At 40.2% G+C, this 27,703-nt stretch overlaps 1 protein-coding gene across 4 annotated transcripts in view; it reads left to right on the forward strand.

The window, feature by feature from the left end:
- Positions 1–27,703, forward strand: part of Scel (sciellin) — a 116,395-nt gene that overhangs the window by 78,727 nt on the left and 9,965 nt on the right. For 3 of the 4 annotated variants that reach the window (NM_001431587.1, NM_001108388.1, XM_087586272.1), the window contains 9 exon segments: positions 1,043–1,102; positions 2,277–2,336; positions 8,110–8,160; positions 9,599–9,661; positions 14,953–15,012; positions 15,152–15,211; positions 15,341–15,397; positions 23,701–23,763; positions 27,086–27,178. In NM_001431587.1, coding sequence (NP_001418516.1) covers positions 1,043–1,102; positions 2,277–2,336; positions 8,110–8,160; positions 9,599–9,661; positions 14,953–15,012; positions 15,152–15,211; positions 15,341–15,397; positions 23,701–23,763; positions 27,086–27,178 — 567 coding nt within the window. 4 annotated transcript variants of the gene reach the window in all.

A 27,703-nucleotide genomic window follows, 5' to 3' on the forward strand; every position in this document is an offset into this window, starting at 1 on the left:
AGTAGAGCGGTTGCTCCTGTGGGGTCAATTGTTCCATGGTTGTCATAGTGACGGTGTGGTGTGCATGTTGTCTTTGCATCTTTAGTCTGAGTGTCACATCCTGAGACTTCTAGATGAAGCAAACACCTTGGGTCAACATCTGGCTGTTTCTGAATACTGTACCTTTGATGTTGTGTGAATGAAACCTCAGAGCCGGCTTCGTGGGGTCATCACGTGAGGAGAGAGGGTTAAAGCTTCCTCCTGAGGAGGTTCTTCTCCCTATGTGGCATTCTCTGTAGATCAGAGGAGTGTTTGCTAGTGAGACTTATGTGAGAAACAAATGCATATGCAATAAGAGAGGCATCACTCCATTTAGATCAGAAGCAGGCACCCAGTCAAGGCCAAGAGCAAAGTGTGCACGTGTTTTTGGTAGCTATGGAGTTCACGGTCCAGCTAAAATGGCATACATTCTGTATGTTTCAGAAATCCATAGGCTTTCGCTTTCTTATTGTTCGTTCCTAAAACAATCAGGTACAATGTGTCTCGTTCTAATGAGGTATAAGGACCAGAGGTAGATACCACTTCTTTATAGCACATTTCAAACAAACTGGTACATTTGTCTTAATGGAGTTTTGTAATAGAAAACTTACCAATAAGTGTTAACAAAATAAGGATTTAAGAAAGTTTGTTTCACACATGTTGGAGGTTGCTACCAAGAGAGAATGTTCTAAGAGATGAATATATGAGCTAATTAAAAACTGTTTCATGTACTTGGCAGTGGTTAACAGGATACCATTAAATGCACCAGAATACAGAGAGCTCTAGTGAAAATTCTCTAGTATCAAATGTCTGCATAAGTCTCACTCAATGAGTTCTGAGATATATGTGTGTGTGTGTGTGTGTGTGTGTGTGTGTGTGGTGTGTAAATCCTTCCATTCATGAACAGTCACCTTTAACTCATTGTGATCTCAATGAGTGTTTATTCTGTTTTTGAGCCTTAAATAATAGTTTCATTCTACTGAAGGTCTATCATTAACCACTTCATTTCTTCAATGTTTTAAAGGGGCCAGAGCCTTGAAAATCTTATCAAAGTCACTCTGGAAGTAAACAGAAGTAGCAAAGGGTAAGAGAATTATGTCTTACCTCTCTTCTTTCCTGTGTTAATATGTAGCTCTTACAAAAGGAATGGCTGGGACACTCAGGCTGGGTAAACATGAAGCTCGTTGCTTACTAGGTGGGATTCTGAGCAAGGCCCATGAGCAGCTCACCAGTCACAGTGTGAAGGTCACGTGCTTTTCCTATCCTTGGTAGCAGGAAGCAAGAAGGATCAAGTGCAACAATGGTCATAAGGCCTCTTTGAAACAAAAGTGCTGCAAATGGAAATTATTATCAAAATGCCACTTAGTTTGCAGCTACAGGATCACTATGAATGCTTCTGGAGGAAGACTAACTTTTTGGGTAAACAATTGCCTTGTTCCAAAATAAGCTAATGAAAGAAAAATCTCAATCGCGCCCCAATATTAGGGTTTGTTTTGAGAAGAAATTGAGAATCAAGCCAGTTTACTGATGATTTGTAAAAAGGTTAAAGTTTAATTCCCATAAGCTGAAGATTTAGACTAGTATTGATTTCTGTAAAAACTTAATAGTAAAATTAATCTTGTGGACATGCAGATTCATAGGATTCAAAGCAAAATGGCCAGTTGATTTCATTCCATTTTTAGTGAGTGGGTTTTTGTTTGGTCAGTTTGTTTAAAGTTCCAAAGATCTTAGTAATTTCATCAAGGTGAATACAATAGCAGGAAAAAGACTTGGAGAGTAAGAGTTAACATGCTCTTCTGTGTAGCCTTATGGTAATCAGTGTTTATAAGTTGGCTGATCGAAAGTGAAAGTGATAATTATGAGAAAGTGCCATTATTGAGAGAGTAGAGAGCTTTGCCTGTTAATTTCTAGTGCAGTGAGGGTACCTTTGACCACTTAGGTCTAAGTTGTTCCTTAATAAATACTGAAAACATTGTTATTGGTTGGGTCCTTTTAGTGGAAGAATGGAGCAAGCATGGTAGGCTTGAACCCAGAGACATGAGTCTAGATCTCCCTTCAGACTAGTCAGTCTGTTTGAGCTTTTCATCAAACTGAAGAACTGGGGCTGCCTGTTCTAGACGGTACTATCACTAAATTTCAGCAAAATGGCTGGTGTCAAGGTTTTAGTAAATATTTTATAATAAAATGTATATCTGTTTTAACAAATCATTTCAACCATCTGATGTAATTGATATGGTTATTCCTTCTATATTCTTAAGGGGTCAAAGTCTTGACAATTTCATCAAAGCGGTTCCTGCAACGGACAGAGCTAATCAAGGGTAAGGCTTTCAAAAATGTATCTCTCTCTCTTTCTGACTCACTCTTAAAAATCAGAGAAATGCTTTATACTGTCCTACAGACATCTGCTAGAAGGGATGCAAAGTGAGAAGCAGGTGTGTCCCCCAGCCATAGGCTGGTACTGAGACCCCTGCCCAGGGCCCCTGCATAGGGACTGTGGTAGAAACAGGACTTCCTCAAGATAGAGTGATGAACTCATTCCAGTGCAACATTTGTATTCCACACTAATGGAAATGTCCATGGGATAAGGCAGCATCCTAAAAAGATCTTCCAAAACCAGGTAGCTGATGTAGAAGTCTGGAGACGACAAAAGGTTCTTCAGTCTCCCATTATTCTCGTTCATCTCTTCGTCTAAAACCCAACCAGTTCTGAAGTTAGGAAGTTGTGTGTGTGTATGTGTGTGTGTATGTGTGTGTGTATATGTCTGTGTGTGTCTGTGTGTGTGTATGTGTGTGTATGTGTGTGTGTATGTGTGTGTATGTGTGTATGTGTGTATGTGTGTGTATGTGTCTGTGTATGTGTGTGTATGTGTGTGTATGTGTCTGTGTATGTGTCTGTGTGTGTCTGTGTGTGTATGTGTGTGTGTATGTGTGTGTATGTGTGTGTGTATGTGTGTGTATGTGTGTATGTGTGTATGTATGTGTATGTGTGTGTATGTGTGTATATGTGTGTGTATGTGTGTGTGTATGTGTGTGTGTGTGTATGTGTGTGTATGTGTATGTGTGTGTATGTGTGTATGTGTGTATGTGTGTGTATGTGTGTATATGTGTGTGTATGTGTGTATGTGTGTGTGTATGTGTGTGTATGTGTGTGTATGTGTATGTGTGTGTGTATGTGTGTGTGTGCGCACACATGCACACATGCGTGTGCATGGGGGTGAATGGTGTGCACATGCGTATATCTGTCTCATGTATATGGATCTATGTGTGGGGCTCCTACATGTATTGTCTGTATGTAGAAGTCAAGGGTTGACAATGAGTCTTCCCCAGAAGCTCTCACCTTAAATTATTGGAGCAAAGCCTCTCACTTGAAACCAACGTTTCTTGATTAGACTAGTCTAGCTAGAGTTCAGCTTACCTAGTTAGCCAGCTGTGGGGGGATCTTCTGTCCTCTCCAGATCTGAATTACACAAATGCTAAAAATCCAAGTTACAGTCTTTACCATTGTGTCCCAAATGTTTCCCAATGACCTATGTCCTATTCAAGGAGACCATTAAAAAAAATCACATTTGGTTCATTGAAAAAAATTTTTTAATATGTTATTTATCTTTCATATAGAAAGAACTTTCCCTGTGACATACCATGTCAAGTAAACAAAGGAATATAACCAGACCATAAATATACATGGCTATGTCAGTTGGATTGTATTAATATGAATGGTTTATAGATACATGCCTTCTTTGTGACCATTTCCTGGGTCTCTGAATAGGGATGCTGTTTTAGAGTGTGTAGCTGTACAATAAAGTTTGTATAGACCAGACCAGAAGCCGGCAGCTTTTCTCAAAGGTCTAAAGAACAAGTAATCAGGTCTGAGAAGCCCAAGCAATCTCCATTTAACCACACAATCCTGCTACTACTGTGAGAGCAAATAGAAAATACCTAGTAAATGAATCCGAGTGTCTGTGTCCCAATAAATATGTATTAGAAAATTAGCGCCCCGCGGATCCCGGCCCACAGCAGCTCTCTGCTCCCAAACCCCGTGGGAGAGAGACCTCACCGCCTGATCAGGTGGGCACTCCTGAGGCTGCAGAGCGGAGGAGACCACCAACACTGCCCACCCCTGCCCACATCCCTGGCCCAAGAGGCAACTGTATAAGGCCTCTGGGTTCCCGTAAGGGAGGGCCCAGGAGCAGCAGGACCCCTGCGCATGAGACACTGCCGGAACCTGAAGGAAACAGACCGGATAAACAGTTCTCTGCACCCAAATCCCGTGGGAGGGAGAGCTAAACCTTCAGAGAGGCAGACACGCCTGGGAAACCAGAAGAGACTGCACTCTGTGCACATCCAGACGCCAGAGGAAAACACCAAACGCCATCTGGAACCCTGGTGCACGGAGGCTCCCGGAAAGAGCGGCACAGATCTTCCCGGTTGCTGCCACAGCGGAGAGGACTTAGGCAGTACCCCACGAGCAAACTTGAGCTTGGAACCACAGGTAGGACCAACTTTTCCCCTGCAAGAAACCTGCCTGGTGAACTCAAGACACAGGCCCACAGGAACAGCTGAAGACCTGTAGAGAGGAAAAACTACACGTCCGAATGCAGAACACTGTCCCCATAACTGGCTGAAAGAAAACAGGAAAACAGGTCTACAGCACTCCTGACACACAGGCTTATAGGACAGTCTAGCCACGGTCAGAAATAGCAGAACAAAGTAACACTAGAGATAATCTGATGGCGAGAGGCAAGCGCAGGAACCCAAGCAACAGAAACCAAGACTACATGGCATCATCGGAGCCCAATTCTCCCACCAAAATAAACATGGAATATCCAAACACACCAGAAAAACAAGATCTAGTTTCAAAATCGTATTTGATCATGATGCTGGAGGACTTCAAGAAAGACGTGGAGAACTCCCTTAGAGAACAAGTAGAAGCCTACAGAGAGGAATCGCAAAAATGCCTGAAAGAATTCCAGGAAAACATAAATAAACAAGTAGAAACCCGTAGAGAGGAGACACAAAAATCCCTGAAAGAATTCCAGGAAAACACAATCAAACAGTTGAAGGAATTAAAAATGGAAATAGAAGCAATCAAGAAAGAACACATGGAAACAACCCTGGATATAGAAAACCAAAAGAAGAGACAAGGAGCTGTAGATACAAGCTTCACCAACAGAATACAAGAGATGGAAGAGAGAATCTCAGGAGCAGAAGATTCCATAGAAATCATTGACTCAACTATCAAAGATAATGTAAAACGGAAAAAGCTACTGGTCCAAAACATACAGGAAATCCAGGACTCAATGAGAAGATCAAACCTAAGGATAATAGGTATAGAAGAGAGTGAAGACTCCCAGCTCAAAGGACCAGTAAATATCTTCAACAAAATCATAGAAGAAAACTTCCCTAACCTAAAAAAAGAGATACCCATAGGCATACAAGAAGCCTACAGAACTCCAAATAGATTGGACCAGAAAAGAAACACCTCCCGTCACATAATAGTCAAAACACCAAACGCACAAAATAAAGAAAGAATATTAAAAGCAGTAAGGGAAAAAGGTCAAGTAACATATAAAGGCAGACCTATCAGAATCACACCAGACTTCTCGCCAGAAACTATGAAGGCCAGAAGATCCTGGACTGATGTCATACAGACCCTAAGAGAACACAAATGCCAGCCCAGGTTACTGTATCCTGCAAAACTCTCAATTAACATAGATGGAGAAACCAAGATATTCCATGACAAAACCAAATTTACACAATATCTTTCTACAAATCCAGCACTACAAAGGATAATAAATGGTAAAGCCCAACATAAGGAGGCAAGCTATACCCTAGAAGAAGCAAGAAACTAATCGTCTTGGCAACAAAACAAAGAGAATGAAAGCACACAAACATAACCTCACATCCAAATATGAATATAACGGGAAGCAATAATCACTATTCCTTAATATCTCTCAACATCAATGGCCTCAACTCCCCAATAAAAAGACATAGATTAACAAACTGGATACGCAACGAGGACCCTGCATTCTGCTGCCTACAGGAAACACACCTCAGAGACAAAGACAGACACTACCTCAGAGTGAAAGGCTGGAAAACAACTTTCCAAGCAAATGGTCAGAAGAAGCAAGCTGGAGTAGCCATTCTAATATCAAATAAAATCAATTTCCAACTAAAAGTCATCAAAAAAGATAAGGAAGGACACTTCATATTCATCAAAGGAAAAATCCACCAAGATGAACTCTCAATCCTCATCTTCGGTTGGTTTATATACAAGTGTGCAATTTCTAGGCTTGAAAGTAAAATGATGCTATCTGGTGCTGGATAGAGGAGCCTTATTTTTTATTATGGCAGCTTGCTATTTTTGTAACATGGTGATTTGGTTGAACACAATAAAGTTTGATCTCCCCTTCTTCCTGGATGAGTGAGGAGATGATTAAATGTTGATGTCAGCATCCTTGAGCATATTCAGATGAGCTTCTGCTTCTGTTGAAAAGGATGCTGTGTTTGATTGTGGTCCGAAGCTTTGAAGCACTACTTGGCATCTCCTTCCTTGGAGGTCTCACTGTTTAAACATAACAGATTTGATAGCTTGTTGGTAAGGTGAGGTCCAGCTTGTCTCCACTAGGTCATCTTCATGTGAATCCGGTGGTTATACGGTTTTGTTTTAGGGATATTTCATTTTTTTAATAACAGTTTTAGCTGACATTCATGGAGAGAATGAATCCTTAGAACTGTGCCACTAGTGAAAGGAAATCCTGTCTAGAGTATGTTTCTTTACAAAGCTGTGTCACACCATCCTTTGGGCCCTCTGCTGGAAAAGTAGAATCAAGTCTCAAATAATGCCTTTTAAATTGTATCCTCTAGTATTATAGATGTAGGACAGTACTGTATCATACCTCTGTGGATGTAAAATAGCTTGTACCTGCTTTATGATACGTAGTAGTGACCGTGCTTTATCAGAGATGTTTTTAATGATGTTGCTCAGAATGTTTTCTTTCCAGATGATGATTGAGAAGCTAATTTAAAAAAAAATGGTGCCAGGTACCACAAGAGTAACAGAACTGTGCTGTTTTCTCGGGTTTTGTTTTTTTACTTTTTTTTTTTTTAATGGAGTGTGCTGGATGTCTCTACAGTTTTGTTCAGATGACTGCAGAACCTGGAAAAGCTGTTGCTGCTGTTGATGCATAACACACTGCTATTATTGGTCTTTTTATATAAATATATATATATATATATATAGATATATAATTTGAATTTTTTGAAACTTTAGCTGTGCTGTCAACTTTGGAAAAAAGTATCCCCGTTTACTGTGTTGAGTTGGCACTGTACAGAAATTAACAGCCATATTGGTCTAGAAATGTTGAACGTAAGTTTTTTCCATTTGTACAGGGGTAACACACTGTATTAAATATGTAAGGTCTTATCTACGTGGGTTTGATTGCAAAAACTAATAAAGTATTCTCTAAATTTAAAAAAAAAAAAAGAAAATTAGCACGCAGGAGCAATTTAACCCAGGGGGCGTGGCTTAGTCAGTGGAGATCCCTAGCCTAGACAGTATTGGAAGGGAGAGGGGAATCAACCCAGAATGCAGTGAAGCAACTTCTTAAATTCAGCTGCATAAATGATGTCATCGTAGTGAGGCTGAACTGAAGATGTCGCCATCGTGAATCTGAATCTTTAGTGCTAAGTTGTGCTGAGATTTCACAACGCCACTACGGATAAAACCTTATTGTCAGACACTGAATTCAGAGACTGAATAAATACTTTACATTGGAAGTAGAAAATCTCCTACAGAGCCCCACAGCCTCTGCTCAGAATGACTGTTCTAACTATTAGCATGCTAACTGTAGAAAACTCACTGTGGTCTGTTGACTTTGTGTCTGGCTAGTCGTGTGTGTGTGTGTGTGTGTGTGTGTGTGTGTGTGTGTGTTTATTTGCAAATTTTATATAATAAAGTTTATTTTTCAGAAGGGGACTCAAGTCATGCTGGAGTTTTCAGTTACTAAATATCAGTTTGATTCGATATTCAGAGGGAAAATTATAATACCATTGTTCTTCGATGGCCTTGTTAGATATTGCAATGTATTTTCAGGAGCCAAGGCCTGGACAGTCTTATGAAGGTGACCCCCTCAGCAAACAAAAGGTGAGTTTTGGGAGATTATTGACTGATATATTCTCCAGTTAACGTAAAAGGAGTAGGATTATTTGGGTAAAGATGTTTCAAAGGAGGGGATAAAAAACTTAGATGATTTGTTGATCTTAAACTGCTAGACTGGGTTTGTTTTTTTTTTTTTTTTTTTACTATTGTTTCCATTTATTTCACTATAATATTGTTTAAGATGAAAATCCTGATGCTAATTCTGTGTAATTACTGCTTGAGAAATTTCTTGTGACACCATAATCACAGAAGTCGGTTAATACTGCAAATTCTTTTTTTTCTTTAAAGATTTATTTATTTATTTATTTTTTCCATGTATGTGAGTACACTGTCACTGTCATTGGACAGACCAGAAGAGGGCATTGGATCCCATTACAGATGGTTGTGAGCCACCGTGTGGTTGCTGGGAATTGAACTCAGGTCCTTTGGAAGAGCAGTCAGTGCTCTTAACCACTGAGCCATCTCTCCAGCCCAATACTGCAAATTCTTAGTTAATAAATTGTAAGTGTATAAAAATGAATAAACTGAAGAATATCCATTTGCTGCTGGCTCACAATCACAAGGAGTAATATTTAAATATATAAGAAATTAATATTTCTTGTGAGAACACTGGCAGCGTAGCAGGTTTATACTTAAGTTAGAGTGTTTTTACGTGGCGCTGAGTTTACTTCTGGTTGTGAGAAATGAAGTCCGTTTACATACTGGAGCAATAGCTGACAAAAGCATGTGGGAGACACTCCGACTTCTCACTCAAAAAGCTCCTGTGAGAACCATGTTGGTGCATGAAAGGGGCTCCTGCAAACAAGAGGAAGAGGGAGGAAGTTCAGGGAAGTGCACAGAGCTCCCGGGCAGCTGTCCTGAGCTCCACCTGAAGGACACCAGGGGAAGGAATGAGCGAGCGTGCGGCTTGGGGGCTGTGTGATCAAGTATGATCCCATTTTTCTTGGCGATTTGGTTCCAGGGTGTGTTTTAATCTTTATAAAACTCTTCTTTATGAAGGATGGTCCTATCCATCCCTGTACTCTGAGAACTGAAGGGTTCAGCAGAGGTTAGAGTTGAAGACCAGCCTATTTCTCTTCAAAGGAAGTAGGGAGACCCTATCTGAAAAACAAAACAAAAGCCAAAGTAATTAATGATCTGAGGTAGAAACTGTATTATTACACACACACACACATACACACACACACACAAACACAAACATCTCACACACACACTCACACAAATATACATACACATATCTCACATACACACACATACACATACACACACTCATCTCACACACTCATACTCACATACATGTCTCATACACTCTTGCACACTCACACACAGACATCCATAAACTCACACACACATACATTCCAACACATACACACACTCATACACACTGATTTCTTACTGTCTTTGACCTTTTGTTTTGTTTTAGCAATCAACACAGTCTTGATGAACTTATTAACACAAGCCCCAAAGCTGTCAAAACTACTGCTGGGTAAGCAAAATTACTTTTTTTTGTTTTTCTTCTTAACTAAACATCACAAATATGAATACCATAATCATTTTATGAGAAAATTGGATGAGTTCTTAAATACCATCATTATTTTTATATGTACCAAGACACTTACAAGTTAATTTCAGTATTTAGACATAGCAAGATACAGAGAGATGAAAATTGTATATAATGGGCCTTCTCTTAGTCTTAAGAAAAGCAATAGGTGGGAACAATGAAGAAGGGAGGTGGGGTGATGGCTGGGCAGAGACTAACACTATTCGGCTTGTAAAGCATTAGTGCTATTTTTCCTCATGATAAAATGTATTAATGATAACTGGAAATATACCCAGAAGGCTCATTCAACCCCTCGTAAGTGATGCACTTACTTCTTTGTGGGAAAGTGTTTTTTTGGGGGGGAGGTGTAGAGATTTGATGTGGCTTATTGGTCTTTAGAGGGCTTAGGCTTACAAAAGGGATGTGAATTAAATTTAATAATTCTTCTAGTAGTGCCTCTAAGATGGTTAAATGCATTTGTCTCTGATTATGTACAGTTCTCATTACATATGTATTTTTTTTGTATAAAATCTTAGGACTATCTACAAAACTTCCGTTTTCAGGTTGTGTTGGTGCCTCTAAAAACCGTAAAGCCTTAGAGATGGAGTGGAGGAACCCCAGAAAATCTTAGCCCAGTCGATGGGAACGATTTTGAAGAGCTCAGTACCAGGATGCTGTTTTGTAGAAGGGAGAAGAAGGACTCGGAAAGGTTAAGCAGTTTAGCCAGGGTCACAGAGAAAACTAAGGGGAGACAGATAGCGTTTCCCTGATTTCTGAGGCAGTGAATAATTACCGAGCACCTCCTGGGTTCACAGCTATCACTAGGTCTCATTTGCTTGCATGTTCGGTATAATTACAGGCCGTGGACACCAAAAAGAGAATTCGGTCGTCATACTCGATCTTATAAAGAGCAGGCAATTAGCATAGATTAAAGCTAATTATGTACCAGGGGCACAGAGATGTTACTTTAAGACAATAATAGGTTGTCAGTTTAACAGATTACATTTAGGAGCCCCCATATACTGGTGACTGATCGTAGAATGTACTGTCACTGAGTTTCATTTAAAAGGAAAAATGAAAGGAAAATGCTCTTGTAATAACATTACACCCAGTACCATTTGTATTCCTGGGGACGATGTTAGAGAGGACAGAGCCGTAGGCAGTGTCTGGTCCAAGCTCGTCGCTGACACATCACTGAGGGTTGATCTCAGAAAATTCTGTCCTCTATAAATAAGGTCCTGTGGTTGCCTGCTCAAGTCTGTTCTTTACTCCGTAGCACACAGACTTTAATCTTCAGGTAAAGGAGGGTTCACTAAATGCCTCAGGAAATCCAGGAGGGGACAAAGATAGGATCATGGTTTCTGTTGTGGGACAATGGGAAGTGCCCCTCAGTGGTCTGACAGAGTCACTTGTAGGATCGCATATGGATGACATTACCACAAGTGTGCAACACAATACACTCCAGAGCCTCACCCTCCACAGAAATAAAACATGAAGACCTGGTGCTCCACCCATTGGTAACACAAATCATGGACTTGAGTAGGAAAGATGTTACATTTTCCCAGGATAAAACTTAAACATTGAATTCCTTTGTTTGAAGGATTTGGGCCTGGGCAGTGTTTCCAGTTCCTATTTCTATTAGCTGAGATAAACTGCCTCTGCCAAGCATTGAGAGACTCTAGCGCCATCGCTTAGATCCTAGCTGTGGCGATGATTTCACACAGTGTTGCCTTTTTAAAAGTACTGGTAGCACATGGCATGTCTTTGTCTGCTGGGCTTTTGTTTCTCAGACTTTGGGTATGCTCCTTATTAAAGGGTTTATACCCAATTTAACAAGTAGCAAACAGCAGAAGAATGAATCAAATAGAAAATATTCAAGTTCTAATGTTGTCAGGGCATTCCTCTCTCTCTCTCCCTCTCCCTTTCCCTCCCTCTCCCTCTCCCTCTCCCTTTCCCTCCCTCTCCCTCCCTCCCTCTACTTCTCCCTCTCCCTCTCCCTCTCCCTCTACTTCTTCCTCTCCCTCTCCCTCTCCCTCTCCCGCTTTGTGTGTGTGTGTGTGTGTGTGTGTGTGTGTGTGTGTGTGTGTGTGTTTACACTGGGCTTCATATAATACTGGTTCTAATAGAATATCATGGTTTTAGGCTTTTAGACAAACAAGACTGTTTTGTGCTCAGTGGAATATGTAGAAAAAGAAGCTTTGACATTAGTTTTTGCACTTCCTGTCTTTATTCTAAATTATGTTTTCGGACAGTGTATGCAGTCACGCCGAAATCCATTTTGATTGATCTTAAACGTAAACAAGCTGTGACTTTTAAATGCACGCTTCCCTCTACAAGGTTTTACCCCTTGTTGTTCCATTTTCCTCTTAATATATTAAGTTCACGTGGTTTTAAATGCTTCCATATTTGTCATTGTTTAGACTTAACAGACGTCTTCCAGCCTTTCTCACTTAATCTTCGTAGCAACCATTTTGTAACTAAATGGTTTCAATTAATTTATCTTGAATTATGTTTTTAGTTGTGCTCATTTGCCAACCATTCTTTCTAATATATTGATAGATTTTTTTTAAATTGAAAATATTATTATTGAGGGTAACTCAACACATTAAAAATTCAGGTTGAGATTTCCCATCGCACAGGGAGATCTGAGAACTCTGGGAAGATGGTTTCCAGTGGTGGAAACCGTGATGGACACACATGGAGAGGAGGGGGAGGGGAATGTTTCCTTCCTTTAGACTTTGTTGGTGACTCACCGCTAAGCGGCTCTCTGTTTAGCTCTGTCGAAATCATCTTGATAGTAAAACACTCCTTTAGATCAGTGTTAGGGGAAAGGGGAGCCAAGCAAGCTGCTGCCCCAGATGGTACGGCAAAAAGATACTGTCCGTCGCTCTTGGAATCTTTTGCCATGGCATGTGACATGTGTTTCTCTAAGTATATATTTATAAAATGTTAAGAACAAATAATCCAATTAAAGTAGGCAAATGAACTGGATAGATACTTCTGAAATGAAGTATGAATGCCCAATAACACAACAAAGAAAATTATAAGTAAAATGCAAACTAACACTACTTTTGGATTCTACTGTAGTCAAAATGGCTATTATGAAAAGTAAAATAAATTGAGTCACTAAACCAAAATCATAAGCAAACAAACAAGCAAAATACCCAAGTGCTTGTAAGCATAAGGGGCAAGAACAACCATTAGACACTATTTGTGGGAATGGAAATTAGTCCAGACATTATGGAAGTCATGCTCTTCCTTCAAAGAACTAAATCAGAGCTACCATATGAGCCAGTTGTTCCACTCTTGTGCATACACATGGGAGGAAATGAAGCCTTCAAAAAGGACACTTAAGTGCAGTGAGATTTGTATTATGATGTCTGAAGAGGTCAAAAAAAGAGAAAAAAGCCAAGACAAAAAAAAAATAGGAGAGTGTAGGAAGATTTATACCTTGAGGTAGGTAAGGAAAATGTGGGAGTCATTTCCAAAGCAATTGTTTCCTTAAATGAAGAACCATGTTGTTTAGAAAGCATCTGCATATTCACATAGAGGATCACACTGAGGGCAGACACTTTGCCAAGCGTGCTCAGTACAACCGGAGCATTGTTGAGCAGTCTCGGTTTCAGGTCATAGAACTTAAGAGAGACATGGATGGAGAGTCTTCTGTGCACACTTACCTTATTTCCCCAAATGTTTTAGCAAAGGTCAACGAAAATGATACACAGAAGGTGTCTTAGTTAGGGTTTTACTACTGTGAACAGACACCGTGACCAAGGCAATTCTTATAAGGCCAACATTTAATCAGGGCTGGCTTACAGGTTCAGAGGTTCAGTCCATTATCATCAAGGTGGGAGCATGGCAGCATCCAGACAAGCATGGTGCAGGAGGAGCTGAGAGTTCTACATCTTCATCTGAAGGCTTATAGCAGATATTGACTTCCAGGTAGCAAGGACTAGGGTCTTAAAGCCCACACCCACAGTGACACACCTACTCCAACAGGGCCAAAACTTCTAATAGTGCCACTCCCTGGCCCAAGCATATACAAACCATGACTGAAGGTATATAAATATAGACACTTGTCCCCTTGTCCCTAAGGGTGCTGCCTCCCTCACTTAGCTCCTAACTGCCACACTCATGTTTACTATGACATTGTTCCCAGCAGCTAAAATACAGCCTAGCTGCCCATCAACAAATGAATGGATAAAGAAAATAGATCATATATATATATATATATATATATATATATGTGTGTGTGTGTGTGTGTGTGTGTGTGTGTGTGTGTATTATTCAGTCATGTAGAAGATCAAATTATATCGCTTCTAGGAAACTGGCTAGAACTAGAAAGTATCATGTTAAGTAAAGCATCACAAACGAAGAAGGAAAAGTCATGCATTTTGTCTCATATAGAAACAAAACCCTTCAAAACAAAAGAAAAAGTCACTGTCAGTAGAAGGGGGCTAATAGGGAAGGGAAGGGGGATTCAGGAAGAAGAGAGAGGGGGAGCACATTAAGAGCAGGTAGAGGAAAGGGAGATGTGATCAGAACATGGTAAAAGAAGGTATGAGAAGTCTCAAGGACATTCATTGATTTATATGACAGTGCATACTAATAATCATAATTGACAAGGCTTAGATGGATACTTTAAGTGCCCACTCCCTAGACCTCAAGACAAGGAGCTTGAGGATGTAAGTCCAGAGTGGTGAAGACTGGTTTGTAGGTGAGATGACAGTCACACCATGGATCCTTAGGAGGATGGTGCTTTATAAAGTGTACATCTAACAACAAAGAACTGGCCCCCCCTCAGTTCTTCAGTCATAAAATCAGGGTTTTGATGGCTTGCTGGACATCTATTTGCTAGGCTTACATTCAGGATATCTCTGCTTTGGGGCTCCTAATTTTAATATTGATATGATCTTTAAAATGGCAAAGGCTTGAGGATCAGTTTTGTCTTCATACTGTTAAAACACTAATGTGCAAATGTCAGGTCTTAGAAAACTCTCTGTGGAGGGCTGAAGGTGTACACCCTGGTAGATTGTTCTGGTAATGAAGTGTGCAGACTCAGGGCAAGTTCTGAGCATGATTCTTCCTGCCCTGGGGTTAGGTGGGAAACACCATTGCTGTTCTTGATCACAACAGTACATCACATACTATAACCATTTCCTCCTTTAAGGGTCATTTACGATAGCCCCAAACCCTACTGCCTCTAACCCTTAATGCTTCTGTTTCCCCTGCCAAAGACACCAAGATCTTGATAAGTTCATCAAAGTCAATGCTGATGTTCTTACAAACAACCAAAGGTAAGAAAATATTTTTTAATGAATTTTGGTTGGGAAGAATATTCTGTTTCATTATTTCAAGTAAAGTTGAAGCCCCATCCTTTCTAAAATAGCTTTATTAGTAACTTTCTTCTTTACTTTTCTATTATTCCACCAACAGGAACCATGATTCAGACAACAGCATCAGAGGGAATCCTACAGTGAACAGATGCGACCAAAGGTAGTAAAACTAGAGCCATTAATTCACATTTCAGCTGTTTTCCTTGTGGGAAGTATTTGCTATTGCTGTATTGATCTAGCATGACCAAATTACCATTACTAACCCACCCCCTTTTACAATTTTAAACAGCCATGACTTGGACAATCTTATCAAAGTGAAGCCTTCTGCTCTCCGAAACACAAATGGGTAGGTGACCCTACCTGACTGATTTTGATGTATTCTCAAGACCCCAGGGTAGGAGTTTTCTTTCTTTGCTTTTTGAAGAAGGCTTCTGGTTTTCTTTAGTTTTCAAAGGACCCATTTATAACCTGTGTGTCTCCTGTCAACAAGGAAACATACTGTATTCTTCTTGAGCCAATGGCTTGGTTTCAGAGTGAGTTCTGGGTTGGGGATTTAGCTCAGTGGTAGAGCGCTTGCCTAGGAAGTGCAAGGCCCTGGGTTTGGTCCCCAGCTCTGGGGGGTGGGGGGTAGAACCAGAGTGAGTTCTGGGCTTATGTGTACCGAGACAGATAATAAAATCTAAGACTTATTCCCTGGAGAAAAATAAATACAACTAACAGGAAAAAATATTTTGAGGAAATTAAAGCAACATGGAAAGGGTGATGTGGTTCTTCCAAAAAAAAAAAAATCCCAGAGCCTCAGCTTGTCTGTCTCTCAAAATATTTCAGCACATTGTAAGTTCAAGCTTACATCTTGAGTTTTGAAGCCACCCCCTAATGTGCTATTAAAGCAAAATTATATTAATTTTCCTCTTTCCTTTCTTCTGTCTATCCCCTCCAAGACACCTTTCCTGCACAGCCCCTTTAATGCTCTGTGGCTGTTTCTTTCCCTTTACTATTGTTATGTACACATATGAACTTGTATGTACACCTATGTAAATATAACCTGCAGGAGTCTACTTTCATTGTTCGCATGTATATAGTTCTAGGCTGATCACTTTGGATGCTCAATAAGCTAGCTAATCCCCAGGAGAAGGGAGAACCCTCCCTTTCCCATCAGGCATTGGTTTGCTATAGTTCTGGTCTAATGGTACAGCCCCATGAGATTTCTCCTTCTCGAGCTAGCACATCTGTTTGCATTGCCAATGTTCTAGTCTTATTTATGTAGCCATTTCTGGGACAGACTGTCTCACAGAATACTTCCTCTTACAATCACTCTATATAACCTCTTCCATGACCTTTCATAAGCCACAGATGAAGGAATCAATAGAGATCTGTCTACTAGGAGCCCCGCAATTTGTTGATTTCTGCATTATGTCTAGTTATGGTTCTCTGTGATAGTTGCCATTTGCTGTATGAGAAGCCACTTTGATGGGTGAGGGGGCTACGTTTATCTGTGGGTACAAGGATAAGATTTAGAATGTAGGAAGGGATTATTCTGGTCCAGCAAAGTCAGGTAGTAGATTATTTTCTAAAGCCCACGGTCACCCTAGCCCCAGGGAGACGTCTAGGTTTCTAGTTCCAGAAATTACAGAACGGGCCTTATCAATAGCGTGGGCTTTAAGTCCAATTATTTGGATGGATTTTTTTCCTATCGGTATCTATTTGGGGAGGTTACCAGTCATGTTAGTAATAGGTCTAGCAGCCATGTTATATAATAACTGATCGAGGAACATGCCTTCTGACCCCCCACTTCACCCCTATTTCCGTCAAATGTGTTGTATCGGCAATGGTAACCCTTACAAGAGTCTTGCCTCTGGTTTTGCTACAAGAGGGAAATTTTACAAAGGGTAGCTTTTACTTTAGCAACTTCTTTTCCAGAAAGCCACAGAAAGAGAACATTTTTCTAAAGCAAATATAATAAATACTTTTTTTTAAAAAAGGAATTCTTTTTTTTTTTAATTCAAGGTATCATAGAATTCTATGATGGCAGCTTGGTTGTCTTAGCTAACCTGCCTGACTCCTCTTTAGCAGTTACCTAGATTCGAAGATAAACAGCCAAGAATTATCACACAGCAGACGAACAGAAAAGACAGCCGTTTTAAAAGAGTGAGTTTATAGATTGATTCAGTCACCTGTATCTACCATGTGACCATGATTTCAGCATAGGTCAAGAAAGGGAACTTTTAAACACACCCTAGTGGGATGAGCCCTTGCAAAGCCCTTTACATCAGTGTGTGAGACACCGACACTGATCAGTTAGAAGCAGGACAGCAGAAAATCAGTGCTTGTTTGTGACCCTGCTGACATTTCCAGCAGCTGCATATTTCATTCACAGTTGGAGACTGCATAGACCTCACGCATCCATCAGAAATATATATAGGCATCCCCGAGATCCCAAGAACACAGCAACCAGAATGAATGCAGATGTGCAGAGAATTTCCATTTACTCAATGAGAAATAGCATGGCATTTAGTAGTAATGTAAACCAATACTGAAGAGAGATGCCATTTTCTGTAGCTGATAAGCTGACGTTAGATTAATTATTAATGTTCTAAACTTCTGCTTCCAAATAGGTATCGAAGAATACCTCATGTTGCTAATGATACTAAAGACTCCCTAGTAAAAAGGGGCATCATTCACGTACAGCAAAAAATAATCTTTATTTGTAGTCAGAGTTCCATTTGTCAGTATCTTTCCTGTTTGTTGACGTAAACCTTCCAGGATTTTAGCCCTGTAATATGAGGATAGTTTCCTCCTATCTCCCTGCTGCGTGTTTCTCATATTTCTGCTCAAGACAAACACGGTGTATATCACTCTATCGCTTCACTTCCTGTAACCAATCAATCTATCAGTCATCACTGTGGTTGCTTCTCATAATACCCTTTCCCACCCATCCCACCCATCCTCTCTGACCTGTATACTTTATTCCCTCTCATTGCCAGGCCAGAGAAGGTACTATGTATCCTTGGGCACCAACCTCAGTATTTCTCAAACTCTTTCTATCTACAAGGTCCTTAGAGGTGTGGATGGAATTACCTTGTTTCTTTCTTTATATAGCATAGCAACATAATGGCAACATGCCCGATACATATTAAGTGTTTCTCAAATTTAATGTGAATGAAAGGCTAAACTCAGAACAGCCAGTGCTTTATGACAGTCCACCTAGGTGAAATCTATTGTCTTGCACCTCCAACATTCTCAGCTCCTGTCACTGAAACTAAATAGAATAAATATACTTTGTTATGGTTTATTTATTTACTTGGGCCAGTGACTATTTCCTGCTTATGACAACCTCAAGGAATCCCAGTGACCCAGGAACACTAAAATTATTATTTATGTGTTATAGTTAAAATATTTAAATCATACACAAATCTATTTTTGAAGATAAAATCTTGAAGAATATAAAATACTCATTGAAAAAGCATGCTGATGTCATACCGCCTGTCTATGTCAGTAAGTTAAGGAATTATGTGAGCCGTTTCACTAGATGCACTCTTCTTCTCAAGAAGATTCACTTTGAGCTGAAGATCTGATGTCTAAAATCAATTTCTGACAGAAAAGAAAAAAAACAGTTAATTTTTTTGGTGTGGAAGCTATTTAATTTTGTAAATGTGTTGGACAGTATACAAAGCAGATTAAGTTAGCAATTTAGAGAGAAACATATTGTACCCTATTAATAAAAGCCTCCTACATGCACACTAGAGAGGAAGAGTCACTAGAACTGAGCTCAGAACTTTCTTGCATCAGAATTTATCCTAGGAAAAGCTGACTGCTAAGCCTCTCCACATTTTCCCTTAATTGGCACTGCAAGGAAGGCCCATATTCCTCCACACAGTGGAGAAGACGTTATGCTATTACAACATGGAAATTCTTATGCTGAAAAATATGGATGTGCCTTCATATCTTAGATAACTCATGTTCTGTCATTTTAAAATGGCTTGAAAACTATACTTTAATGGCATTCTTAGACATATGATGTAGCCAAGCAGAAGTCAAGTCTAGAATGTGCAAGGGCCAGGCTGGGTTCCTAGCGCCAATACAAAAATAAAAGACACAGAAAGACTTCGAGCACTGGCTCAACCTTGTAACATTTGGCTTGCACTTCTAAAAAAAAAACTCTATCGCTCACACTTTGACTCACAGCTTTTCATCTTCTGCCACAGTGTAAAAGACACCAGGCAATACATGTGATCTTAATTACAGAGCACTTATTTTTGCATCCTTTAGCTTGGGTAGTCTAAACTTTTACTGGATCTGCCGGTCGAGCTAATGCTACCCCATCAATGTGCAGGACTCAAGAAAATGCAAATCACGTGCTCTTCATCACATAGCTTCTTCCTTCCTTTACATATGGGTACAGGTTATTCAAATAAAAACAATCCGATAGCTTAGCCAACCAACCTTGGTATGTGCCAACAGCTAACAAAATGAGAAAAATTATATGAAACCTCAGATGATGTTATTTCTTTGAAAGTATCTTCCTTGAAGGCATGCATAGGCTCAGCTTTTGAGTTACCTACTGTAGTTGCTGAATCTGCAAGGATCTGACTTCCTCTGCCTCCTCCAGTGGAGCTCTTTTCCTTTTCTCCAAAACTACACCCCAAAGAGCAGGAGTGAGTTGTGTAGACAGAGATGTGGTCAACATCTGTAGCAGTCACAACTGGAATATTCTTGAGGAATTAAAGATATCTACCCTTAGGCTGAGAAACTTACGTCAGGACAGGCCTGTGAGGGATCCCCAAGAAAACCCATGTACTATATTGTTTAAACACAAACATATATTTTCTCATAATTCTAGAGGTGAGAAGTCTGAGATCAAGTTGTCTTGACAGGGTTGGTTCCCTCTTAGGCTAAGAAAGGAAGATCTCTTCCAGACTTTTCTTCGTGACTTTATCTTCCTGTGTTTATGCAACACATGCTTGCCAACACAGTCCTTATTGGGCCCTCTTTCACAGTAACTAAAAGCCACAGCTCTCCTCAATGGAACATTTGGTTACTTCAAGGTTATCCCAGTGGGGAACATGTAACTACCTGGTACAAAATTCTGATTTCCCAACCTTCCCATATCCTGGGAGCTTGTACCCTTTCCCACTGCCTGTTTGAATCATTACTGTGATATCCCATTTCTCAAGCTTTAAACCAGGAAAGCATCACTTACTTGTGAAGGCTGTTAAGATAACATGGTGGCCTCTGGTGCCACAAAGATAGCTTTCATAATAAGTCGTGGAAACCATCAGGGCTTAGGCCAATTCAAAGACTTCTGTGCGTTATTAATGTGCAGGATCGACCTCACACAGCTCTATCTGATAATGTGGAGGAGTTCAGTTATGAATATTATGTCATCACTCAGATTAAAACATCAATTAATATTCCTGAAATACTGTACATTTTATATAGTTTCATTAGAATATTTCAACTCACATTAAAAATATTTAAACAAATTTCTAGATTTTTAAATGGACACAAATAGGAATTTGAGTATGAAGTTTAAGCGGCTATAGTGTGCTCTCTAATTTACATAGTTTACATAAGTTATTAATGGCTTGAATATTGTATGGGAAGTATTAAATCCCTTTCCACATAAACATAAGGATATTTTATTGTGTTTTGCATCCTAACGTTAGTTTTGCGAGTGAGAATCCATACGTTCATTTTTTTTGAAGGGTAAATAGTATTTGAATCCAACATTTTGAAGCAGGAGAAGGGAGAATTTTAGGAATTGGAGTTATTCCAAAGACATGAAATCTTGGGCTTGAAATAAAGATGAAGAAGTCCCTTGAGACTGTGGAATCAATAACTCTCATCCTTACATCACCACATTCTATTAACTATTTCTCATTTTCCCATTTTTACTGGTTTCATTCACGGCTTAATCATGGTGCATGACCTGTGTTTTCTTCACCAAAACCTTGGACATTGGGAACCTCATTTACAAAATGATATCTAAGGATTTACATTCTCAAAGTAGTAAGAGAGAAAACCGGCTTCACTTGTTCTGATTCTGAAGCAAAGCTCCTCTGTAGGCTTCGGGACAAAGGCTTTTTCAAATTCCTGAAAGCAGCAAACAGGATCTTTTAATGGCATGTTGATAGGCAAATGACTAACCTATCATAACATTCCAGAGGGCCCTGTAATTCATCGAAGGTGTACTATCCCGAGACAAGCTACGATTGAAGCATCTTGTCGATACCCTTATCCTACACCTTGTGAATTTCTTACTCCGCTGCAGGGCAGAACATTTATATTTCTGTAACGCAGTAGTGCGAGTTAAGTCTCTGGCTAAAGCCTCTGAGCACTGGTTTCATATTGGCAGGTAGTGCGATTTCAACTCTTGGTTCTTCTGTAACTTAGTTCACTGGCTTTGGGAGATTCCCTCTGTCTTTCCAAGCTCCAGATGCTGGTCCTGCAAGATCTCCTGAGATCGGAATAAGCTAGTCCACAAGAAAGTGTGGTTAGTGCTTCAGGGCACGCCTAGTGTTCATTCAGTGTGAGCTGAACGCTTTTAAAAATAATAGTCACAAACGGCAACCAACAGATTGGGAAAAGATCTTTACCAATCCTACAACAGATAGAGGCCTTATATCCAAAATACAAAGAACTCAAGAAGTTAGACTGCAGGGAGACAAATAACCCTATTAAAAATGGGGTTCAGAGCTAAACAAAGAATTCACAGCTGAGGATTGCCGAATGGCTGAGAAACACCTAAAGAAATGTTCAACATCTTTAGTCATAAGGGAAATGCAAATCAAAACAACCCTGAGATTTCACCTCACACCAGTGAGAATGGCTAAGATCAAAAACTCAGATGACAGCAGATGCTGGCGAGGATGTGGAGAAAGAGGAACACTCCTCCATTGTTGGTGGGATTGCAGACTGGTACAACCATTCTGGAAATCAGTCTGGAGGTTCCTCAGAAAATTGGACATTGAACTGCCTGAGGATCCAGCTATACTTCTCTTGGGCATATACCCAAAAGATGCCCCAAAATATAAAAAGACACATGCTCCACTATGTTCATCGCAGCCTTATTTATAATAGCCAGAAGCTGGAAAGAACCCAGATGCCCTTCAACAGAGGAATGGATACAGAAAATGTGGTACATCTTCACAATGGAATGTTACTCAGCTATCAAAAACAATGACTTTATGAAATTCGTAGGCAAATGGTTGGAACTGGAAAATATCCTGAGTGAGGTAACCCAATCACAGAAAAACACACATGGTATGCACTCATTGATAAGTGGCTATTAGCCCAAATGCTTGAATTACCCTAGATGCCTAGAACGAATGAAACTCAAGACGGATGATCAAATGTGAATGCTTCACTCCTTCTTTAAAAGGGGAACAAGAATACCCTTGGCAGGGAATAGAGAGGCAAAGATTAAAACAGAGACTGAAGGAACACCCATTCAGAGCCTGCCCCACATGTGGCCCATACATATACAGCCATCCAATTAGACAAGATGGATGAAGCAAAGAAGTGCAGACCGACAGGAGCCGGATGTAGATCGCTCCTGAGAGACACAGCCAGAATACAGCAAATACAGAGGCGAATGCCAGCAGCAAACCACTGAACTGAGAATAGGACCCCCGTTGAAGGAATCAGAGAAAGAACTGGAAGAGCTTGAAGGGGCTCGAGACCCCATATGTACAACAATGCCAAGCAACCAGAGCTTCCAGGGACTAAGCCACTACCTAAAGACTATACATGGACTGACCCTGGACTCTGACCTCATAGGTAGCAATGAATATCCTAGTAAGAGCACCAGTGGAAGGGGAAGCCCTGGGTCCTGCTAAGACTGAACCCCCAGTGAACTAGACTGTTGTGGGGAGGGCGGCAATGGGGGGAGAATGGGGAGGGGAACACCCATAAAGAAGGGGAGGGGGGAGGGATTAGGAGGATGTTTGCCCGGAAACCGGGAAAGGGAATAACACTCGAAATGTATATAAGAAATACTCAAGTTAATAAAAAAAAAAATAATAGTCACTTTACACCCGGATCACTGACTCCCCTCCCTGTCGCCACCCCTCTAAGTCCTTCCACCTATCCCCTTCTTCCCTTCTCCTCTGAGAGGGTGGGGTATCCCCCTCAGTATCCCCCAACCCTGACACAGCAAGTCTCTGAAGGGCAAGGTGTGCTCTCTCCCACTGAAGTCTAGTTGGGGGAATGGATACCCACAGCTTTAGGGATAGCCCCCGGCTCCAGTTGTTGGGAGACCCGTTGTTGGGGGACCCGGAGGCTCCCGCACATGGGTAGCAGATGTGCCGCTGAACCTTTTTAAGACCGGATTTCCCAAGCGTTCTAAAGAGTGATTTCTCTCTCACTTATAAAATCCGTGCTCATTTAGATGTTAGGAGAATCAAACCCAGGATTGCTAAGGAAGATTCTCTCTACCCTTCCAGCCACACATTCATATTTATCCACAAGCTTATAGTGTGAGTAGCTCAGTGTCCAACTTCCGGTCTCCTAAACACTGATAAACTACATGTCTAAGATGATGTACTGGTTTTTTATTCATTGTAATATTTTTTATTGTCTACAATTGTATTGTAAATATCCTACACAAATATACTGTGTTTTGTTTTTATTTATTTTTATTTTCATTAGAGACCAGGACCTAAAAGGTTTAACTGAAGTAAATTCTCGTGTGTCTGAAGATAAGAATGAAAGGTAAGAGTGACTGTAATTCGATTTCTTTCTTAGGAATTCCATCTATACCTGAGTAATTGCTTAGAAGATTTTTCCGGGGAGTTGAGTTGCTTTATGACTTTTAAATATACACACTGTCCAAATAAGCAAAATTCCAGCACCATACGCTTAATATCTAACACAGAAAAAATTAACAATGTTCTAATTGTGTTAGAATTTCTCATCCCTGTTGCTCAGGCCTGTTACTTGGTATAAAAGGTGTCATGAAAATTCAAAGCCCTTTACTTGGGTGGCGAGGGTTTATTTTTACTCCCTGTCGCCTGGTAGGTTTTCAGTAGTGAAGGAAGGACCTGGACTCACTTCCTTGGATAAAACCTGTTCAAAAGCACACACAGATGTCTCAGAGCTACCATGCAAAAGTCTCGTTTTGAAATTTCGTTGTAAAACAGAATATAAGGGCTTGGCATTAAGAATAATATTAGGTTATAAACTTTACCTCATTACTACACACAACTTAAGTTAGGGAGGAATTGTGTACACTTCTTCATGTGTAACAATACTCTTAGCCATGTATGAAGGCCTCAAAAAATACTCATTTCCTTTTTTTTTTTTAACTTTCCCACTGTGCCTCTGCCTTTTTTTTAAGCTCCTGTGATTTTGTAAGAAATAATATTGTCGGTATTTTTGCAGAGGATGGACTGGCTAGGGAAAGACAAGCTGGCTCACTTTCCCCAAACTGTGTGGAAAACGCCCTTGAGTCTGACAGAGTTTGAGCTGCTCTGGTCCTCCGGATCATTTGTTCTTTCGTGTGACCCCATCAGAGTCTCTGTCTGAATGAGAGTGGGAAATGTTTAGTAGGATCTGAGGCTCCCAGAAACACACTCATGTGTGGGAATTGCGCAGGACTAACGCTTGACCAACCTCATTCAAACATTATTTAGAAGTGGTCAGTGTTATTAAAAACAATCTGAGAGGCTCAAAGCAGTTAAGAAACTTTCCATTTAAGTTGATTTAAGAGCGGTTCCATTTTTTGTCCTTGAAACGAGGTTTTGCAGGAAGGATTGGCTCAAGATTGGAGCTCTGATGTATGAATTTTAGAGAATGCAAATTCATTTGAGGATAATACTGTTTACATATTATTGACCACTCCTGTTTGCACATTTTACAAACTGATGATATTTAAGTTTTCATAGATAAAGACAATGCAAATGCATTCGAATACCACTCATAGCCTTCTTCTTTGAAGCTGTGCATTTCTTTTTTTTTATTGGATACTTTATTTACATTTCAAATGCTATCCCCTTTCTTGGTTTCCCCTCCGGAAACCCCCTATCCCATCACCCCTCCCCTTGCTTCTATGAGGGTGCTCCCCTACCCACCCGCCCACTCTCTCTCACCTCCCTGCCTTGGCATTCCCCTACACTGGGGGCATCAAACCTTCACAGGACCAAGGGCCTCTCCTCCCACGGATGCCCCACAAGACCATCCTCTGCTACACATGCAGCTGGAGTCATGGGTCCCTCCATGTGTAGCCTTTGGTTGGTGGTTTAGTCCCTGGGAACTCTGGGGGGGTCTGGTTGGTTGATATTGTTGTTCTTCCTATGAGTTGTAAATCCCTTCAGCTCCTTCAGATATTTTTCTAACTCCTCCATTGGGGACCCCATTTTCATTCTAATGATTGGCTTAGAGCATCTGCCTCTGTATTTGTCATGCTCCGGCAAAGCCTCTCAGGAGACAGCTATATCAAGCTCCTGGCTGGGTTTGGTGACTGTATGTGGGATGGATCCCCAGGTGGAAACTTCAGTCTCTGCTCCACACTTTGTCTCCGTATTTCCTCCTGCGAGTATGCATTTCTTAAGTTGAACTTTATAGTGTGTATCATGTCATTTGTGTAGAATTAATATTTACCTACTTACTGCTGCCAGAGTTTGAAACCAGAGTCTTATGAATTCTAAGGAAGCACTAAGTTTGATTATTCTTCAACAGTTCTAAGCTAGTTTATTTTTCTTGGGATGACATAGCCTAATAAAACCCATGAGAAAACCTGTGATAGTTTTGATCCCACCTTTTCACTATGTGCTATAACTTGAAAATTTACTCACAAACATCTCCATTAAAGCAAGATGCTCTTTAAAGATAAGCAAATGAAAAGTAACTTATTCTAGATATGTTCATTACAAGCACAAGTCCCCACAAACTTTCATTGACGTAGAAATGTGTACACGTGTTTAGAATCACATGAATGTGATAACTTTAAATGTATGATGTTATGGCCTGATACATTTAAAATCAATGCATCCCACATCTTCGTAAAGTCTTGAACAAAATGGAGAGAAAAGTCATGCTAGCCTCAATTCATAGCTTCATACTTGTAAATTTTAGTGTATATTTAGCCAAGGCTAATTTTTTTATAGTTTAAAATGTAAGGTACCTTCCTCTAATATTTTTATCTCATTAGTTTCATTTTTTGTGTGTGTCAGAGATGAGCCATTAATACATCTTCCTCTTTAAAAGTTATATGGGACAAGGTGGGAGAGATAGCTCAGTAGTTCATAGCATGTACTGTTCTTTCAGAGGACCAGAGTTCAAGTCCCAGCACCCACATAGGCTCACAACCGCCTATTATTCCAGCTCCCAAGTGATTCCTGTCTCTGGCTTCTGTGGGTGCAAGCACTCAAATGCACAAAGCCACCCACAGACAGTGTGTTTGAAAATAAGGCTTAAAGAACATCCGAACTGTAGGTTTCCATGTCTTTACTCTTGAAGCTTACCAACACAGAAGAGGAGAGAAATTGCTATAATTTTCACTATTTTTTTCATTGAGAGTTTCCTCCATTCCTTGGGAGAAATTGAATGTGTTTGTGCTCTGTTAAACAGGATGACATTTTTAGATCAGCAGAAATCTAGGTCAGACTTCTGCAGTCTTCAAAGTATTACCTTTCATTAAGGCAAAATGGGAAGTGAAACAGCTCAAACCAACCCTTGGGTCGTTCATTAAGGTGATGAATCCTTAGATATGTGCTACAAGGGAAGTTTTCTAAACAGCATCGCTGTTGTGGAAGCAATCGAGGAACCAATTTTCAGTGGATTTTCTCCTTGATGAAAATACACTCTGCCATGGCATTGAATAATATGGCTTTTGTCTGTAGATTATTTGTGAAAGTAAGACAGTGAGTTCTGCGGAGCCAGGGGAACCAGTAAAGACTATGTATTCTGTATGTAGCTGTGCAGAAACCAGGTAGAGGTAAAGAAACACTGTCCGCCAAGTAACATTTTAATAGAGCAAAAACACCTGTAAGTGATCTTGATTTTGAATGTCAAACACACACGTTTGCTCTTGCAGGGTAGATGGCCAAGCCAACGGAGTCACTAACAGTCTGCGCAAGGAATCCCCAAGAACATCAGTCTATTCTCATGAAACCAAAACCAGCCTCAGGTACAGATCGTTACAAAACCAATGACCACACTGTCCCTGCATTTGTTTATAAGTGAGCTAACCACATCTTTGATGCCTAGGACTTGCTATATGTAACTACCCTTATATCAGAGTGCTGAGTCAGCAGCTCATTGATTGCTGGAACAAATGTAGACAGATATGAAATGTAGTCCTTGCTTTAAAGTCTACAATTACACAGAATATGATTGTGACAGTGATGCTGACAACTTCTTTTAGAGATTTATTTATTTTATTTTGTATGCATGTTACGTACATGAGTCTATGTAGATGCACCACATATGTACTGGTGTCCAGAGTCCACAAATTATCAGATCCCCTGGAACTAGAATTACAGGTGATTGGGAACCACTATATGTGGGTGCTGGAAACTGAACCTGGGTCCCCTGCAAGAAGAAATGTTCTTACCCATTGAACTATTTCTCAAACTTGACAATATTCACATTCTTGAACTGGATCTGTCTGAGTATATAGCATTAAATCTGAGTTTTCAATAGTCAAAGTCCA

The sequence above is a fragment of the Rattus norvegicus genome, chromosome 15 (assembly GCF_021556685.1).
Source record: "Rattus norvegicus strain SHRSP/BbbUtx chromosome 15, alternate assembly SHRSP_T2T, whole genome shotgun sequence".
Taxonomy (NCBI): Eukaryota; Metazoa; Chordata; class Mammalia; order Rodentia; family Muridae; genus Rattus; species Rattus norvegicus.